At 45.3% G+C, this 19763-nt stretch overlaps 1 protein-coding gene across 2 annotated transcripts in view; it reads left to right on the plus strand.

The window, feature by feature from the left end:
* The first annotated feature begins 9083 nt into the window (after positions 1-9083).
* The window catches only part of polrmt (polymerase (RNA) mitochondrial (DNA directed)), a 132293-nt gene continuing 121613 nt past the window's right edge, over positions 9084-19763 (plus strand). For both annotated transcript variants that reach the window (XR_013889492.1, XM_080212775.1), the window contains exons 1-4: positions 9084-9249; positions 12016-12114; positions 13071-13861; positions 15247-15380. Coding sequence is in view for 1 of the 2 variants with exons in the window: in XM_080212775.1 (XP_080068901.1) it covers positions 9126-9249; positions 12016-12114; positions 13071-13861; positions 15247-15380 (1148 nt within the window). In the remaining variant the exon portion in view is untranslated. The remainder of the gene's footprint in view (positions 9250-12015; positions 12115-13070; positions 13862-15246; positions 15381-19763) is intronic.

Genomic DNA, 19763 nt, shown 5'->3' on the forward strand with positions numbered 1-19763 from the left:
TAACCACTATGCTACCATGCCACCCTTAGAGTGAGAGGCAACTTAATTGAAACATGAGGGGTCTTGACATGGTGGATGTGGTGAAGATATTTCCTCTTTTGTGACAACCTAGAATTAGGGGCCACTGTTAAAAAGTAAGAGACCACATCATTAAGACAGATGAGGAAGCATTGTTTGCTCTTTGCAGATTGTGACTTTGGAATTCTCTTCCTCAAAAGTAAAGAGTGAGTTTTCTCCAATATTGGGGGAGGAAAGCAGCCTTTAGCCCACCAATGGAAAAGGCTGCATTTCATACAATATACTAGAATCATAGAATCTCTAGAGTGCAAAGGAGGCCATTCAGCCCATTGAGATTGCACCGACTCTGGAACACAACACATTTAGCATAATGAATCTGCCTCACCTGCACGTCTTTGGACACTAAGGAGCAATTTAGCATGGCCAATCTACCTAATTTGCACATCTTTGGAGTGTGGGAGGAAACGCAGCACCTGGAGGAAACCCAAGCAGATACAGAGAGAATGTGCAGACTCTACAATTGTAGCATTTCGGGCCAAAAATTCTCATGCGTGGGTTCCTTGCCGTTTCGTGCGACCCCTGGTTCCCTGCCCTGACATCACTTCAACACTTTAATGATCAGGGTGGGAAGGCTGCCCCAGTGCACAGCAGTCACACTTCACAGTCACTGGGAACTGATTGCGGCACAGACATCTGCCCTGAATTTCACTGGTGCCTCTCTGGAGAGATTGCTCGATGCTGTGGAGATCTGACGTGATGCCCTCTACCTGTGCTCAGGGCAAAAACCTGCCAGCAAGATCACTAAGCCAGCATGGGGGGCAGCGCCAAGAGGACATCCATCCAATGCAGCAAGAGGCTGAAGAATCTCCCCCGTTCTGCCAGGGTAATTCACTCTTCTCATCGCTCTCAATTCACATCCATCACTCCCAGCCCGGTTGCCTGATGGAAGTTTATGGGCTGAATCATGACGGTTTATTGCCATTCTACCCATTATACATCCACAGGGATCTCACTCACTCACTGGCAACTCAAGAGACACTACCACTCGCTCATCTACACACATCTCCATCACCCCTGCCGGCCTGTCTCACCCACCATCCACACATGCCAGGCGTTCTTTATCATCTGCCCTGGCACACGTCCTGCTTACACTCTCTCCATCTGGATGGGGTGGCACGGTGGCACAGTAGTTAGCATTGCTGCCTCACAACGCGAGGGACATGGGTTCGATTCCCTGCTTGGATCACTGTCTGTGTGGAGTTTGCATGTTCTCCCTGTGTTTGTGTGTGTTTCCTCCGGTTCCTTCCAGTCCAGAAGATGTGCAGGTCAGGTGCATTGGCCATGCTAAATTGAAGCTAGTGTCAGGGTGACAAGCTAAGGTAAATACCTTTGTTCTGCACTGCTGCAGGAGCGACATTTCATGGACAGGGACTTGTGGAGACTTAGCAGGAGGAGGATCAACTGGCACACACCCAGGAGCCATCTACCCAGGGCACTCTGGGAGTGTTCTGCCGATTGGAATCCCCAATTCCTGTGACCACATGGGCTCCAGTTCCACAGGCCAAGCAAAGTGGTATTGCCCCAAAACAGGACTCCAAAAGCAGACCAAGGCCCCTCAGGACCTTGTCCCTCCAGGGGATGCCCACCAAGATCATCACATCATGGCAGACAACAGACTGCCTCCACTGTGGATATTGGGGATACATCAAATTGTAGCAGCAGGGCAAGAAAGGTAAAGAAGTTTTTGTGGGCGCGGGTGTTCATCATTTGCATATAATGTTCATCTCCACGAATACACTCTCATCAATTGCACCGTCTCTATTGTTCCTTGTTCTGATGAGCCGTGTTCCTGTTATCCCAACCTGAAAACCTGACTCCTGCCCAAGATAAAGGCAGAATACACAAGGCTAGTGTCACTCATTCCAGTCATTGTCAGTGTGCACTCTCGGCAGCATTGAGATGTGGCTGGAACCCCACCATTCCCCATCCCGCCAGCCCTTCAGTCTCAACCTCCAGTGCACTGAACCTCAAGGTGGAGCTCTTGAAGGATGAAGTAAGATCAGGAGAGGTGAGGTTTTCCCCCCACTGCATCACCATGATATGACCCTGGTCAAAGAACAGAATCATAGAATCACAGAATCCTATAGTGCAGAAGGAGGCCATTCAGCCCATCAAGCTTGCACCGATGACAATTACACTCAGGCCCTATCCCCTTAACTCTACATATTTACCCTAGCTAGTCCCCCTGACATTAAGGGGCAATTTAGCATGGCCAATCCACCTTACCCACACATCTTTGGAGTGTGGGAGGGAACTGGAGCACCCCGAGGAAATCCATGCAGATATGGGGAGGCCATGCAAACTCCACAAAGATAGTGACCCAAGTTGGGAATTGAACCCAGATCCCTGGCGCTGTGAAGCACAGTGCTAACCACTAACACTGAGAGTAAGTAAGCTGTCATCAGCCAGACAGCAGTCAGACATTTGCAAAAGCTCTGTGAGGATCTATGCATTGTCTGCAATGTAAGACATCATCATTCTCCTGGAGTGGAGGGACTGTGGACAACTGCTCCCCATGACAGGAGCTTTATCACAGGGAGAGTGTGTGCTGATATCAGTCAAATGTGAGTGCAATGTTCACAGAGGCCTGATGAAGATAACGGGTTGTCCTCACTGGATCTCCTCATCACCTCTCCACCCCTCCCCGCCCCCATGAATCTAACAGTAATGAGAGCATCCTGAGCTTGTTTGCCTCATGTGGACATTGCCATGGCCTCATGGCCAACATCCTCTCCCTTGAAGATCTCCTCCTCATTGGAGGAAACATGCAGCTCCTCCACCTCTTCCTCAAGCAGTTCCTCCCCCCACTGCAGCGCCAGTTTGTTCAGGGCACAGCAGGCGATAGTGACACCCGGCACTCTCTGTGGATTATATTGCAGGGTTCCACCAGACCGATCCAAGCACCAGAGCCTCATCTTCAGCATCCTATAATCTGTTCTGCCAAAGTGAGAGTCGCAGTGTGAACTTGGTGTACCTTGTCTCAGCTGCACAGGCGTCATCAGCCACATCTCAGTGGGTGGTTCTTGTCCCTGAGGAGCCAATCCTGCAGCCGCTGTGGACCCTGGGACATATCAGGGACCTGAAGCGGCTCAGAATGTACAAGTCAGGCACAACCCCTGGGAACTGAGCACAAATGTACAGGATGTGATTGGTGTGGTCACAAACAAGCTAAACGTGCAACAAATGGAACCGGAGCATCCGAAGGAAACCCAGGGAGACACAGGGAGAATGTGCAAACTCCACACAGACAGTGACCTGAGGCCAGAATTGAACTTGGGTCCCTGGCACTGTGAGGTAGAAGTGCTAACCACTGTGCCACCAAACTTGTGCATGGAGGCTTGCAAAATCTCCGAGAAGTTACCTATGGAACCCTGCAAGAAGCCACTGATGTAAAAATGGAGTGCCACAGTCACTTTCAGTGACACTGGTAGTGGATGCCCTTCAAGTCTCCATGGTGCTAAGCCCCGCAGCAGGGGGCCGATGTGACCAACTATTTTACTTCCCCGGACATGCGCAGTCAGTGCACCAAGGATTAAAGTGCTGAGCATCAATCAATGGCACTCACACACATATCTGATGTTTAAGTGGGTACGATTGCATGCCTGGTTTGACTCCCAGCACCTTAATTGAGTTACAGCTGAATGGTCTCAGCTGCAATGGGGTACTGATGACTGATATTCTTCAACTTGTCAACATAAGAAAATAAGAACAGAAGAAATAAGAGCAGGAGTAGGCCATCTAGCCCTTCGAGCCTGCCCCGCCATTCAATAAGATCATGGCTGATCTGAAGTGGATCAGTTCCACTTTCCCGCTTTCTCCCATAACCCTTAATCCCCTTGCCTACCAAAAACCTATCAACCCACGTCTTAAATATATTTAGCGAGGTAGCCTCCACCACTTCAATGGGCAGAGAATTCCAGAGATTCACCACCCTTTGAGTGAAGAAGTTCCTCCTCAACTCCGATCTAAACTGCTCCCCCCTTATCTTGAGGCTGTGCCCTCTAGTCCTGCTGTCCTTTCTGAGTGGAAAGAACCTCTCCACCTCCACCCTATCCATCCCTTTCATCATCTTATACGTCTCTATAAGATCCCCCCTCATCCCTCTAATCTCTAACGAGTACAAGCCCAGTCTATTCAGCATCTCTTCATAGCTCAACCCCCTCAACTCCGGTATCAGCCTAGTGAACCTCCTCTGCACTCCCTCCAAGGCCAAAATATCCTTGCGCAAGTGCGGCGACCAAAACTGCACACAGTACTCCAGCTGCGACCTCACCAGTGCCCTGTACAGTTGCAGCAAGACCTCCCTGCTTTTATATTCAATCCCCCTCGCTATAAAGGCCAACATTCCATTTGCCTTCTTGATCACCTGCTGCACCTGCAGACTGGGTTTTTGTGACTCATGCACAAGGACCCCCAGGTCCCTCTGCACTGTAGCATGCTGCAGCTTTTCGCCCTGTAAGTAGTAGTCCTTCCTACTATTATTCCTACCAAAGTGGATAACCTCACACTTGCCAACATTGTATTCCATGTGCCAGGTCCTCGCCCACTCGCTCAGCCTATCCAGATCCCTCTGCAGACTTTCCACACCCTCCGCACAATTTGCTTTTCCACTCATCTTTGTGTCATCAGCAAATTTCGACACCTTACACTCAGCCCCCTCCTCCAGATCATCTATATAAATGGTAAATAGCTGAGGCTCCAGCACCGATCCCTGGGGCACTCCACTTGTCACCAACCGCCAATCCGAATAGCACCCATTGACACCCACTCTCTGCCTCCTATTTGACAGCCAATCCCCTATCCACGCTAACACCCTACCCCCAACTCCATGTCCCCTGACCTTCTGGAACATCCTGCCTCCAGAAGCCTTACCTCCCAGATTGAGTGAAACTGTAAGTCTGTGATGATTCGACATGATGTGGAAATGCCGGCGTTGGACTGGGGTAAACCGCTCTGTCTGAGACCAGAACTCTCCATTCACCTGAAGAAGAGGGAAACCCCTCGAAAACTAGTGAGTTTACTATCAAATAAATCAGTTGGACTAAAACCTGGTGTTGTCAGACTTTTTTACTATGATTCCACACACCAGACTTTCCTTCCCTCTGTAAGGCATTTCCAAGAATCCCGTGCCCCAGGCTTCCCTTTGTGCTGTGCAGTCCTCCCAAGAGGATTGTGCTTCCTTCTGTCTGTGTGGCCTTCCTAAGAAGGTAGTGCCTGGCAGCAGAAAACATCCTCCAAAAAGCTGATTCTCATACCTGCCCGTGAAGCCCCCCTTTCACCCCCAAATCAATCTGGTAGCCCTGAGTCAACCCTCATCTCCACTGACTCTCCCCTAATCTTCACCAAGTCAACCTCTGTGCCCCAAGTCAGTTCTTCTCTCCCCAGAGTCAATCCCCATACCTCCCAGCTCAAGCTTTGTCCCTCAAGTTAACCATCATTCCCCCCCCAACACTATCACCCCCCCCACCCCACACTCTCCCCCCGACTCAACCTTTCTCTTCCCCTAGTCAATCCAGTGCTGAAGAATTAACTCTTGTCTCCCACGTATCAAACTCTTCCCACACCCAAGTTAACTCTTGTGTCCTCCTAGCCATCCCCAGTGCCCCATGGCCTAAGCCATTGTGCCCCAAGTTAACTGTCGTGCTTCCTGGCTCGAGCCCCCTGTCCCCCTGAAGACATGGAGCCTTTTCCGGGAGCACTGTGCTGACCTCTGGGATCTGCTCATCACGTGCAAGTCTTTTGAAACCTGTCATGCTTTGCACCGTTCTGAGATGATGACTGGAATTTTACCGTCCCACTCACTATGGGAACCAGAGTTGGCAAGGGGCTGACCATGGAAAGATCTGTTGACCTCGGGAGGGATTTTCCTGTTTTGGGGTGAGCGAGGCTACAAAATCCTGCCCCATAATGCTGTGGATTGAATTTTTGACCTGGTGGTTTGATTGCAATGCATGAGTCCAACTATGAGATGCAAATATATTACAATGAGATTCCAAATTTTGAGTGGCAGGAAACGCAGTCTGCCACTAGCGAGGGAGGGGATGATTGCTTCCTGCTTCCCAGTCAATGTGAATTCTGACTTTTGCTTACTTGCGATATCTTCCAATGCCATTGCTGAATGGGCCTAATGCAGTCAGGAGCGGAAATTCCTGGTGAAAGTCTTTGAACATCTGTAAGGCAGAAGTAGAGGTTCTTGATAAGCAAGTGTTGGGTGTGCGGGGGGTGAAGGTAATCAAGTTAAAGTTAATTTATTAGTCACAAGTAGGCTTACATTAACACCGCAATGAAGTTGCTGTGAAAATCCCCTAGTCGCAACAGTCCGGTGCCTGTTCGGGTACACTGATGGAGAATTTAGCATGGCCAATGCACCTAATCGGCACGTCTTTTGGACCGTAGGAGGAAACCAGAGCACCCGGAGGAAACCCACGCAGACACAGAGAGAATGTGTAAACTCTGTAGAGACAGTGACCCAAGCCGGGAATCAAATTCAGGAACCTGGCGTGGTGAGGCAGCAGTGCTAATCAATGTGCCACCATGCAGCCCTCAGGGTAGGCAGGAATATGACAGTAATGTTAAAATCAGATCAGTCATGTTCTTACTGAACATGATTGAGGGACAAATAGCATACACCTGCTCCTGATTCATATATTCATTATCTCTTCCTGTTTGCCTCGCTATACTGTGCAAATTAGCTGTTGTATTTCCTGCATTATAACAGTGACCTCAAGAACCTGTTTTCTGTTATGGATATAAACAATTCCATGGCACTATTCCTGGCCAATATTCATCCCTGAACTAACACCTAAAACAGATGCAGAAGGATAATAAAATGTAAAACTACTGAAATACTCAGCATGCCTGGCAATATCTGTGTGGAGAGTTGGCACTTCAGGTCGATGATCTTTCACTTAGAACTCATCAGAAATAAACAAGTTAGAGTTCTAAAATATGGAATCATGCGCTAACAAAAACAATCAAATTCAGCATCCATTACAAGAAAGTAATGGATGGGATATTAAGGGAAGTAATATTGAATTTATATGACGTAAAAATTACAAATTTACAATACCAGTTGTACATAAAAACAGCTGGAAAAACTCAGCAAGTCTGGCAGAGGAGTCACCTTGGACTCATAGAATCCCTATAGTTCAGAAGAGGCCATTCAGCCTATTGAACCTGCATAAGAACATAAGAAATAGGAGCAGGAGTAGGCCATCTAGCCCTTCGAGCCTGCCCCGCCATTCAATAAGATCATGGCTGATCTGTCGTGGCTCAGTTCCACTTTCCCGCCCTCTCCCCATAACCCTTAATCCCCTCTCTTATCAAGAACCCATCAACCCGCTTCTTAAAAATATTTAGCGAGGCAGCCTCCACCACTTCAACGGGCAGAGAATTCCAGAGATTCACCACCCTTTGAGTGAAGAAGTTCCTCCTCAACTCCGTTCTAAACCGCCTCCCCTTTATCTTGAGGCTGTGCCCCCTAGTCCTACTGTCTTTTTTGAGCGGGAAGAGTCTCTCCACCTCTATCCTATCCATCCCATTCATCATCTTATACGTCTCAATGAGATCTCCCCTCATTCTTCTAAACTCTAACGAGTACAAGCCTAGTTTATTCAACCTCTCCTCATAGCTCAATCCCCTCAACTCCGGTATCAGCCGAGTAAACCTCCTCTGCACTCCCTCCAGGGCCAAAATATCCTTGCGCAGGTGCGGCGCCCAAAACTGCACACAGTACTCCAGCTGCGGCCTCACCAATGCCCTATACAGCTGCAGCAAGACCTCCCTACTTTTATATTCAATCCCCCTCGCTATGAAGGCCAGCATCCCATTCGCCTTCCTGACCACCTGCTGCACCTGCAAGCTGGGTTTTTGCGACTCATGCACAAGGACCCCGAGGTCCCTCTGCACCGTCGCCTGCTGCAGTTTTTCGCCCCGTAAGTAATAGTCCTTCCTACCATTCTTCCTACCAACGAACATTTCTACCGACATTTCTTCCTACCGACAGAACATTTTACCCAGGCCCTTTTCTCTAATCCACATATTTACCACCATAATCTACTGATTCCCCTCACCTATACATTTTCATCATAGAATCCTTAGTACAAAAGGAGGCCATTTGGCCCATCGAAAGTACACTGACTCTCTGATAAGAGTATCTTAACCAGGCCACCACAGCCCAATTTAGCATAGCCAATCCACCTAACCTGCGCATCTTTGGACTTGAGAGGAAACTGAAGCATCCAGAGGAAACCCAAGCAGACATGAGGAGAACGTGCAAATTCCACGCAATCACCCAAAGCTGGAATTGAACCCAGGTCCCTGGTGCTGTGAGGTAGCAACAATTATGCCACCATGTCACCCTCAGCAAACTCTACCAGACCTGCTGAATGTGTTTTTCAGATTTCCAGCATCTGCAATGTTTTGCTTTTATTTTACCATTACAGTTCTGGTGGTACAGTGGTTAGCACTGCTGTCTCACAGCACCAAGGACCTGGGTTCAATTCCCAGCTGAGGTCACTGTCTGTATGGAGTTTGCATGTTCTCCCCATGCTTGCGTGGGTTTCCTCCAGGTGCTCTGGTTCCCTCACACAGTCTGAAAGACATGTTTGTTGGGGCGCATTGGCTATGCTAAATTCTGCCTCAGTGTACCTGAACAGGCGCCAGAGTGTGGCTAACATTGCAGTGTTAATGTAAACCTACTTATGACACTACTAAATAATAACCTAAGTATAAATTTCATCATTCAATAACTCAGCTGTCTCTGATATAAACACACAAAATAAACCCCCACTCATTGTACTTGAATGGATTTGTAAATCACACCCTGCACTCTGCCCCAGTGTTACTGACAGCTCAGGATACATCTACTGGACGTCACATCCTCCACCATGCGAAAGGCCTGCTGGGATTTGTAGTTCCTTCTGCGCGGCCGGGCCTCGATTCCCATCGTGCAACGCGGGAAGAGCGCGCATGCGCGCTGGCTCCGGCGGCTGGCTGGCCTCCCTAACAACCAAGATGGCGGCCTAGAGCGGGCGGCGGGGGGTGAGATGTCGCTGCTGAGGCTCTGCTCTTCCCGGAGCTCCGGTTCGGCCACCCTGAGGGAACTGCTTGTCCTTCCCTCGGGCTGCCAACGTTGCCTGCAGCTGAGGAGAGATCGTGCTTGGAGCCCAGGTAACAAGCGGGTTGTCACTGAGGTTTAACCTAGTCTTTTCTGGGAGAGGGGGTCAGGGCGCTCCATGTGCAGCTGGCTCAATATGATCCATTAAACCCTCCCATTACCAACCACTGAGCCACAATGGCCTGGCAAACCCGTTTCCTGAGGGAAACATGCCCCCTTTTTAAAAAAAATCCTCAGCTGGAACCGTCAGAGGTGAAGCTTGATGGCCGTTGCCCCTTGGATGTAAACATTTGTAAACTGTCCAGCAACCTGGGTACTGGATGAGCAGAAATTTCTGCCAACTAAATATTGGAAAGACGTCTTCAGTCCCCATCAGCTCTGTTACTTCATTACTCAGCCATGGTAAATGTGTGGGTCCCAGGGATCAGGGGAATTGGGTAAGATGCTTTTTTGGAGAGCTCGTGCAGACTCGATTAACTGAATGGCCTCCTTCTGCTGTAGGGATTCAATGCTCAATGCTCTCCCTGGCAACTGTCAGGCTGGAGGCTGATTCGGACAATGTTTGCAGTACTGCTGTCACATATGACCCGAAGATGAGTATCTGATCATATGGTTATGTTCTTATGGTTGCAGTATTGCTAAAACAGCCTCTTTCATATAATAGAACACCCTTTCCAGTGCAGAAGGAGGCCATTCAGTCCATCAAGCCTTCATCAACAACAATCCCACACAGGCCCTATACCCGTGAACCCATGTATTTACCTGCTAGTTCCCCTGACAATAAGGGCAATTTAGCATGGCATTCAACCTAATCTAGGCACTTTGGAGTGTGGGAGGAAACCGGAGCATCCAGAGGAAACCCACATAGACATGGGGAAAACCTGCAACTCCACACAGACAGTGACCTGAGGCCAGAATTGAATTCGAGTCTCTGGCGCTGTGTGGCAATAGTGTTAATCAATGTGCCACCATGCCACACATGGACTAAATCTGCTCCATGGTATAAACCTGTTGTTAGCAATGCCTTGGCTATTCTGGAAAAATGTTTGATTTTCTTGCTTGTTTCTGGAAGCAATCAAAATTTCCCTTGTTCTTTTACTACTTTGATTTCTATTACACTAGTTTATGCTCTATCTGATCCAATGGCATAAAAGTGCGGTATAGCCTTGGCCTAATTACAACTATTCAAAATTTGAACTTTTTGTAGCAGCTGTATAATATTGTATTTATTTACAACTTCTTTAAAATATTGAGACTTTTTCTTTTCTCTCAGTCTCCATCTGTAAAAACACACGATCCATTAGCATTTTTTACTTTGTTCTCTGTGTAGCAGTTTCTGCTTGTGTATGGAACTTAGATAACTACACAGTGATGCTGTTATTTATCGTAACTAGTGAGATGAAATCAAATAAGTCACCAGTTTCTGCTCATACGTTAAGAAAATTGTGCTGTTGTATACCCAGTAGGGCCAAACAGACATAGTTTTATAGTTTTGCTTATTTGTTACTTGGGTGTGTGGCTGTGCAGCAGCCTGGAAAGTGCTGTCCATGCCTTGTTCCATGCTAAATACTGGATGTGCAATGTGTAAATAAATTGACTGCACAGTGACATAACTGGTTATGCAGAACTGAATTTTGAAGGGAATATTGGGTACTGTTATGTGTAAAAATATCTTCCTAGCTATTTTGGGGATGATTTATGTGAGCAAAAGTATGATTGTCTTTTATTAGTGAAATTGACATTGCAATGCCAAATTGATACTCCACTGTGTGCATTGTTTTTAACCAATTGAAATAACGGCATTTAGGAATTATTTTTACGAGTACTTGTATGTGTTTCTGATGTATTTAATTTTTAAATGAGTCTCATCGATGAGGCTGCCTCCTTGCAGCCAGGCCTGACAGGTACAAACAAACGAATTAGGAACAGGAGTAAAACACTCGGCCCCTCAAGCCTGCTGTGCTATTCAGTAAGATCATACTGATCTCATTGTGGCAATTGTGCATTATTTGGCTAAGTTGGCTTTTTAGACAAACGTCACAGCCAACAGGGTTAAAAAAATCCTGCATTTTTTAAAAAATCAGAAGTTGTTTGAAAAGCCATATTTGTGTGTATGACCAATCCACTGTGCTCAGTTGGTAAAACATTTGCCTCCCGGTCAGAAGATTATGGGTTCAAATGCCATTCTAAAGATGAGCACAAATATCTAAGGTTCACAGCCTAGTGAAGTACTGAAAGATTGCTGCACTGTTCAGCTGCAACATTTTGGATAAGATGTAAAACTGAGGCCTTGACTGCTCTCCAGATTCAAAATATCCCATGGCACTATTTTGAAGAAAAAGAGTTACTCCTGGTGTCTTTGACCAATGTTTATCCTAGTCATTATAACATTGCTGTTCGTGGACATTTGTTGTGCATAAATTGATTGCCATATTTACTTTATAAAAGCAAGCAGAGTTCAAAAGTATTTCAGTTGCTGTGTACTGCTTTAGAGTGTCCTGGGATCATGAAAGGCACTATATTAATGCAGACAATTGCAAATATAGAGATGTTCGTTTATTTATCGAAGGAACACAGATGAAAACGGCTTGTGTTAAATCAGTAGCTAATTCAGTTTGAGAGTACACAGGCACCTTCTAGCATAGAGGCATCATTAATTGCACACGGAGGAAAACTGAACTGCTGTCACAATGAGGACTTTGTATTGGTAAGGTATACATTTTGTGTTTCTGAACAACAGAAAAATATGATAACTATTGATAAATATTCTTGGTTTGTGTGGACAGCATAGCTAACAATGCTTGCAATTGTTCTTTCAGAGTGGTCCTGGGATTTCTTCAGAAGAAATTACTCTTCTATTATCCCTAAGAAGGATGATGGAAAGAATGAAATCTGGGAGAGGGCACGTTTGTTACAAGGTAAGTGTGAATGGAAAAAAATTGACAGGTGGAGGCAATCGATGCGTTTAAGGAGCAAGTTTGCTTTATCAATTACTCGTAACGATCCTTCATGTGGCTCTTTCTGCGTCTATGCCAAGGTCAAAATCTTGCTTCCAAAATTCTCTAAATGATAGAAATTATATGAAGGCAGAGGCTAGACCTATGTTATTTAAAATATATTGTCAGCTGGAATTTTTAAAAAAACTCCTTACACATGGAGTTAATGATCTGAATCACAAACTGCAATCGTTCAGCTTCTGAAATGTTCTGTTGTAACTGAACTTGTTATTGCAAACTTGCAGGTTTTTCTGCTTCTGTCTGTAACATAAACAGAAGTACTTTGTTATCTTTTTTAAAAACAGGCAAAAACGTTCTGCATATAGTTGTGTTTAAGATTATAAGTTTGAGAAGTAGCAGTTTGTGTAGGAGAGTCTTGTCAGTGTATAATTATGTTGTGTTGAACTGTAGTACACTCTGGAAGATCACTCATCTCCTTCGCCAGGCTTATTGACCTATCTCCTTAGGGCTGTCCTGCATCACTTGATTCTATGACTACCAATCTCTTGCGTCTGGCCTGTGCTTTCTCCAGCTTGGAACCAATCTGATGACCCTCTAACCTAAATTATGCCAATGTTATCCATATGCCTATCCACTGACCATTTGAACGCCCTTAAAGTTGGCGAGTCCACAATTGCTGCAGGCAGGGCATTCCAAGCCCTTACTACCCTCTGAGTAAAGAACCTACCTCTGACATCTGTCCTATATTTATCACCCCTTAGTTGTCACCCATTAACTGTGCTTCTGTGTATGTATTCTCTTGAATCATAGCAAATGTTTTATTGGTCTGTTTTATCTTTATGCATGCATTTCTACGTTATCTGGTGAGTTTTTTTAGTAATATGTTTAAATTTCCTTGCTTCTACTTCAAATGGCAGTTCTCAAAGCTCGAATGCAGCAACTTCAGGCAGATAACGTGACTGAAGTGAAATGTACAGAGGTGCAGTTTGTGAACCAAATAAATGTCATTCATCTAGAAAGTCACACCAAGGCAAATAATCTTTCTTTTCTGCCGGAGAGCGAATTAACAAAATCTTTTAACACGAACACTGTACCTCTTGTAAAAGAAAAGACTGCCAAAGAACAGATGAGTGAAAAATGTCATGTAGGAACAATAATTCCAAAAACTACCTCAACTCCAAGCAAATGGATAGAAAAATTAGACAAAGAAAAACGCAACAAAACCAGAAGACAACTTAATATTATGAAAAAAGTGAAAGAATCTCTGCGGTTGTCCAGTACTCAAAACGTTACTACTGCTAAGTCCACTGGAACTGATAGGAAAAGGACGTCAAAAGACAATGCCGCAAAGACACCAGTGACACACAGAGCCAGTTCTTCAGTAAAAAATAAACCACATGCAGTTCATCCAGATACCAAGTCCGACACATTATATGATTTTTCATTGGAAGCTGTTCTTGCTGAAGTAGAAAACCTTGACCAACAGCTTAACAAATGGGAGCCTTCTGCCAAACTGCTGGAAGATGAAGAAGGCAACAAATACGGTGATGCCCAGCGAAATATTTTATCCTATGTTGAGGCTTGTGCATTCATCAATGATCTGGACAGAGCTCATCAATGTGTCATGTTCCATCATCGGATTCTTCCTCGCCGGAAGCAGTTGAATATTAAGATCTACAGTGCTTTAATGCATCTTTGGGCTAAAAAGGTTAGTAGATAATAAATTTAAACCATTTACAACACTTTAAAGGACAATTTTTAGGTTTCTTTGACTGTATTAGTTTCAAATTTATTGATATCACTGCCCATTATACAAAAATACTCTGGCTTCATAAGTGTTTTTCAGCTGGCTTCTTTTTTCTATATGCAATTAAATTAATTAAGCACAATCTAGATCTTAGTGATCAAGAATCCACAAAGTGCCCGTATTTTGTCGTTAACTGGCTGATTTGGAAAACAGAACCTCTTTTTGGTGCAACAAGTTGTGCTCTTCTAGGGAATGATGTTGAGATACCTAGTTGGGACAGTGTAAAGGGTAGTAAGTAATCTTGCCATACCTGACCTTGGGTTCATGAGTGGCATGATGGCACAAGATGTCTATATTGCTGCCTCATAGTGCTGGAGACCAGGTTTGATTCCCAGTTTGGGTCACTGTCTGTGTGGAGTCTGCATGTTCACCTTGTGTCTGCATGGGTTTTCTGCAAGTGCTCTGGTTTGCTCACACAGTACAAAAGACTGGTTAGGTGCATTGGCCATGGTAAATTCTCCTTAAGTAGGCAGTGGCATAGTGGTATCGTCACTGGACTAGTAATCCAGAGACCCAGGGCAATGCTGTGGGGACCTGGGTTCGAATCCCACCACAACAAGTGGTGAAATTTCAATTCAGTTGAAATCTGGAATTAAAAGTCTGATGATGACCATGAAACCACTGTCGATTTTTGTAAAAGCCCACCTGATACAAAAGAGGTACTCAAACAGGCACTGGATTGTGGCAACTAACTTCACAGTAACTTCATTGCAGTGTTAATGTAAGCCTATTTGTGACAATACTAAAAAAAACATTGTGCTGACGTTGGATATTGCAAGTGGAAAGAGTGCAATATTTGAGCGCTAACATTCCTTGACTTGATGAATAGAGTATTTCAGGAAAAGAAGAGGGAGAAGGTAGCGACATAACTTGTCAAGGTTATCAGTCGTGCTTTTTAATCTAGTGCTGTTGTGTCAAGCATTTGGCAGTAGTGATGCAAAAGATTTGGAACTGTTCTAGACACAAACGAGAGAGCTCCAGCTTCACTGAGGGAAAAGTTCTAATTCTGAGTAGCTCAGCAACCCACAACCTCAGAATTGATATTCAGTTCTGTCAGTTTGAGAGAAACCACTTTTTTTAAAAAAATCTCAGCTGAATTTTTTTCTCATCCATTTTCTCTGTTAGATCTCATTAAGATTTTCTGTTCCATTGTCATCCTTTGGCATTTTGCTCCTCTTCTGGGCAGCTGTCTTTTTCCAACTGTTTCATTTATTTTGCCAATGTTCCCCTCCTTGTTGTCTGAGTGAAAAATAGGTCAGGGAAGTAATCTCATGGTTTGCTTGCAGGGCTCGTTAAACCAGATTGGCAAACTTTTCAGCCTGGTGGAGGAAGCAGAACTGAAACCCAATTTGGACTGCTACATGGCAGCATTGGAGTGTATGGGACGCATGGAGAACTGCTCACCCCATGTGATTGAGAGGTAAGCAGTGATAGTAAAAATCAGGAAAGATATGTCACAAGGTCAGTAATGCTGTAAATTGTTGTAACTCTTTCTTGCATCTTCTCATTGGTGAGTAATAGGAGTAAGTAGCCCAGTGATAAATGCCCATTGACCGCAGCAGAAGGGTTCACCTGTCGTCCAAATATGTTTGTTGGGGAAAACACTGGATTGAGGCAACAATAACCTAGAAATTTATCTCACAAGAATTGAACGTAGCAAAACATGATTTCCTCAATTTATGGTTAGATCTACAAATTCATTTGAATATGCTTTTGGTACCTTTTCCACTATTGACAAAATAATCTTTCACACCTGTTGGAGAGTGGAATGGATAGTTAGACAACCTTCTTCCGAAAATTAGGTATGTTGGAAACAGTGTGGCTAGTGTTCAAGGAATTCAACTAGAATGAGACTTGAACGTAACTACAGTTACTTTGATGTTTATCTCTTCCCAGGCTAAAATCTTTTTTTGGCTTGGAAATGGACTATATTGATTATCGCACATCTTGAGTGCAATGCAAATACGTAATGTACTCCTATCAGATTATTTGCTTGTTCAGCAAGAGAATTTAGCTGCTGCTTAAAATAGGAAAGTTGAAAAAGTAAAATAAGCACACTCAGCATTGTGTGATAGAATAGGAGTAACTTTTAACCTCATTGCATATCAGTCTCGAGAGAACATTGAAAGTCAAGGCAGTCAGTTTATGTCAAAGTCTGGATGTGATAACCTGAGACAAGCCTTGAAATCTGCTCCATGTATTTTCTTTAAATAACACGTATCACTGTGTGCTGGTAGGAACATTCCATGCTTTTCTGTAGCAATTTCTTTCTCCTGTTTCTGCTTGCAATGACGTGCCAGAATTTTCTAAACAGGTGATCATTTTCACTGTTCTTTCTCTCTGTTCATAGAGTCACTTCTGGTGTACTCAAGAACTCTACAATTGGAACCCTCGTATGCATCATACACATTGGCAACATCACATGAACACATAGATCACTTCCACTATCTTATTAATTTGTGGAAAGTGGATACCATTGGCAAGACCAGGATTTGTTGCCATCCCTAATTGCCCTTGAGATGATGAGCAGCCCTCTTGAATCATTAAAGCCTCCGTTGTTCAGGTTCATCCTGCCAAGAATGTCATTCAGTTTTTTCACCCAGCAACAGTGAATAAATGACAATATAGTTCCAAGTCAGGACATGTAGTTTGGAGAAAATCTTGGAAGTGGTGGTGTTCCAATGTGACAGTAGCCTGGCTCTTGGTGGTAGAGGTTGTGGGTTTTGAAAATGCTACCAGAGGACTCCTGATGATTTGTTGCAAAGTGTCTTGTAAATGGTGTACGCCGTTACCATTACGCCATTAGAACCTATAAAAGGTGAGGGAGGAAAGGTCTGTGCAGAACAGGTCGAAATGGCAGAGGTGCTTAATGAATACTTTGCTTCGGTATTCACGGTGGAAAATGATCTGGGAGGTTGTACTGCAGGTTTGCAGCGGACTGAAAAGATTGAGTATGTGGACGTTAAGAAAGAGGATGTGTTGGAACTTTTAAATTGCATCAAGATAGGTCACTGGGACCAGATGTGATGTACCCCAGGTTACTTTGGGAGGTGAGGGAAGAGATTGCAGAGCCTCTGGCGATGATCTTTGCGTCATTGATGGAGACGGGAGAGGTTCCGGAGGATTGGAGGATTGCAAATGTGGTTCCTATTTTCAAGAAAGGGAACAGGGATAGCCCAGGAAATTACCGATCGGTGAGTTTGACCTCTGGTTGGTAAGTTGATGGAGAGGATACTGAGGGACAGGATTTATGAACATTTAGAAAAGTTTAGTATGATCAAAAGCAGTCAGCATGGCTTTGTCAAGGGCAGGTTGTGCCTTACGAGCCTATTTGAGTTCTTTGAAAATGTGACTAAACACATTGACGAAGGAAGAGCGATGGCTGTGGTTTATATGGACTTTAGCAAGGCATTTGATAAGGTCCCCCATGCAAAACTTCTTGAGAAAGTGAGAGGGCATGGGATCCAAGGGGCTGTTGCCTTGTGGATCCAGAACTGGCTTGCCTGCAGAAGGCAGAGAGTGGTTGTGGATGGGTCTTTTTCTGCACGGAGGTTGATCATGATGTGGATATGCCGGTGTTGGATTGGGGTAAACACAATAAAAACACCAGGTTTAAGTCTGTCTGAGGCCAGAACTCTCCATTCACCTGACGAAAGGGTTAACCTCGAAAGCTGGTGAGTTTACTATCAAGTAAATCGGTTGGACTTAAACCTGGTGATGTCAGACTTTTTACTGGAAGTTGGTCACCGGTGGAGTGCCCCAGGGATCTGTTCTAGGACCCTTGCTGTTTGTCATTTTCATAAATGACCTGGATGAGGAAGTGGAGGGATGGGTTGGTAAGTTTGCCGACGACACGAGGGTTGGTGGTATTGTGGATAGTTTGGAGGGATGTCAGAAATTGCAGCGAGACATAGATAGGATGCAAGACTGGGCGCAGAAGTGGCACGGATAAATGTGTAGTGGTCCATTTTGGTAGGTCCAGTGGGATGAAGGAGTACAATATCAAGGATAGGACTCTTAGCAGTGTTGAGGATCGGAAGGACCTTGGGGTCCGGGTCCATAGGACTCTTAAATTGGCCTCGCAGGTGGAGGATGTGGTCAAGAAGGCGTATGGTGTACTGGCCTTCATTAATCAAGGGATTGAGTTTAGGAGTCAGGAGGTAATGCTGCAACTTTATAAGACCCTTGACAGACCCCATTTGGAGTACTGTGCGCATTTCTGGTCGCCTCACTACAAGAAAGATGTAGAAGCTATTGAGAGGGTGCAGAGGAGATTTACAAGGATGTTGCCTAGATTCGGTGGCGTGTCTTATGAGGATAGGTTGAGGGAGCTCGGTCTTTTCTCCCTGGAGAGACGAAGGTTGAGAGGCGACCTGATAGAGGTTTATAAGATGTTGAGAGGAATAGATCGGGTGGATTCTCAGAGGCTGTTTCCCAGAGCTGAAATGGTCGATACGAGAGGACACAGGTTTAAGGTGCTGGGGAGTAGGTACAGAGGAGATGTCAGGGGTAAGTTTTTCACTCAGAGGGTGGTGGGTGAGTGGAATTGGCTGCCATCGGTAGTGGTGGAGGCGAACCCGTTGGGGTCTTTTAAGAGACTTCTGGATGAGTATGTGGGATATAATGGGATTGAGGGTTATAGATAGGCCTAGTAGGTAGGGATATGATCGGCACAACTTGTGGGCCGAAGGGCCTGTTTGTGCTGTAGTGTTCTATGTTACCACTGTACACCAGTAGTGGAGAGAGTGAATGTTTAAGGTGATGGGTGGGGTGCAGTTAAGGTCACCTTTTTTCTGGATGCTGCTGAGCTTCTTAGGTGTTTTTGGAGTGGCATTTATTTGGGTTAGTGGAGAATACTCCTTCACATTCCTCTTATCTGCAGCAACATCACCAGTCTTCTGCTGCATCCCTTTTCTGCTTGTTACCTCTTCTTTGTGATAGCATTGAACAAAGCATTAGAGAAGCTATGGATTAAAGTTTATGAGATTGCAATGGGAAAAATAGGGGATATATTGCAACATGGTAGAGAAAAGTGAAATAAACGTCAAGTCTTGACGGGCATCAGGGGTTTTGCGCATGCATGACCCAGCAGTAGGCAGCACACGTGCAATCTGCTGTTAAGGACTTGGCCACCCTGACAATGGTGCACCTGCGTCATAGGAAACAGTGTGAAAACCAGTATCATGTGATCAGGAGGGAAGTGTCAGGAACATTTCCCTGTCTGGGGCTTTCTTTGGGAATTCTCCCAGTCCCCAGACTGAGACTGTTCTTGATTAAGACACTTCCCTCCTGATCACATGATACTGGTTTTCACACTGTTTCCTATGACGCAGGTGCACCGTTGTCAGGGTGGCCAAGTCCTTAACAGCAGATTGCACGTGTGCTGCCTACTGCTGGGTCATGCATGTGCAAAACCCCTGATGCCTGTCAAGACTTGACGTTCCAGGCCTTCACTCCAGGAGATGGCAAGTTGGATCTCATCACAAGCTGGTTACGTTCTTATTGGAGATTGTCATTGACTGATATTTGTATGGCATATATATATATATTTGTATGGCGAATGGGCCAGGAAATGGCAAATGGAATTTAATGTTGGCAAGTGCGAGGTGGTCCACTTTGGTAGGAAGAATGGTAGGAAGGACTATTACTTACGGGGCGAAAAACTGCAGCAGGTGACGGTGCAGAGGGATCTCGGGGTCCTTGTGCATGAGTCGCAAAAACCCAGCTTGCAGGTGCAGCAGGTGGTCAGGAAGGCGAATGGGATGCTGGCCTTCATAGCGAAGGGGATTGAATATAAAAGTAG

The sequence above is a fragment of the Carcharhinus amblyrhynchos genome, chromosome 26, assembly GCF_965287045.1.
Source record: "Carcharhinus amblyrhynchos chromosome 26, sCarAmb.v2.hapA, whole genome shotgun sequence".
Classification (NCBI taxonomy): Eukaryota; Metazoa; Chordata; class Chondrichthyes; order Carcharhiniformes; family Carcharhinidae; genus Carcharhinus; species Carcharhinus amblyrhynchos.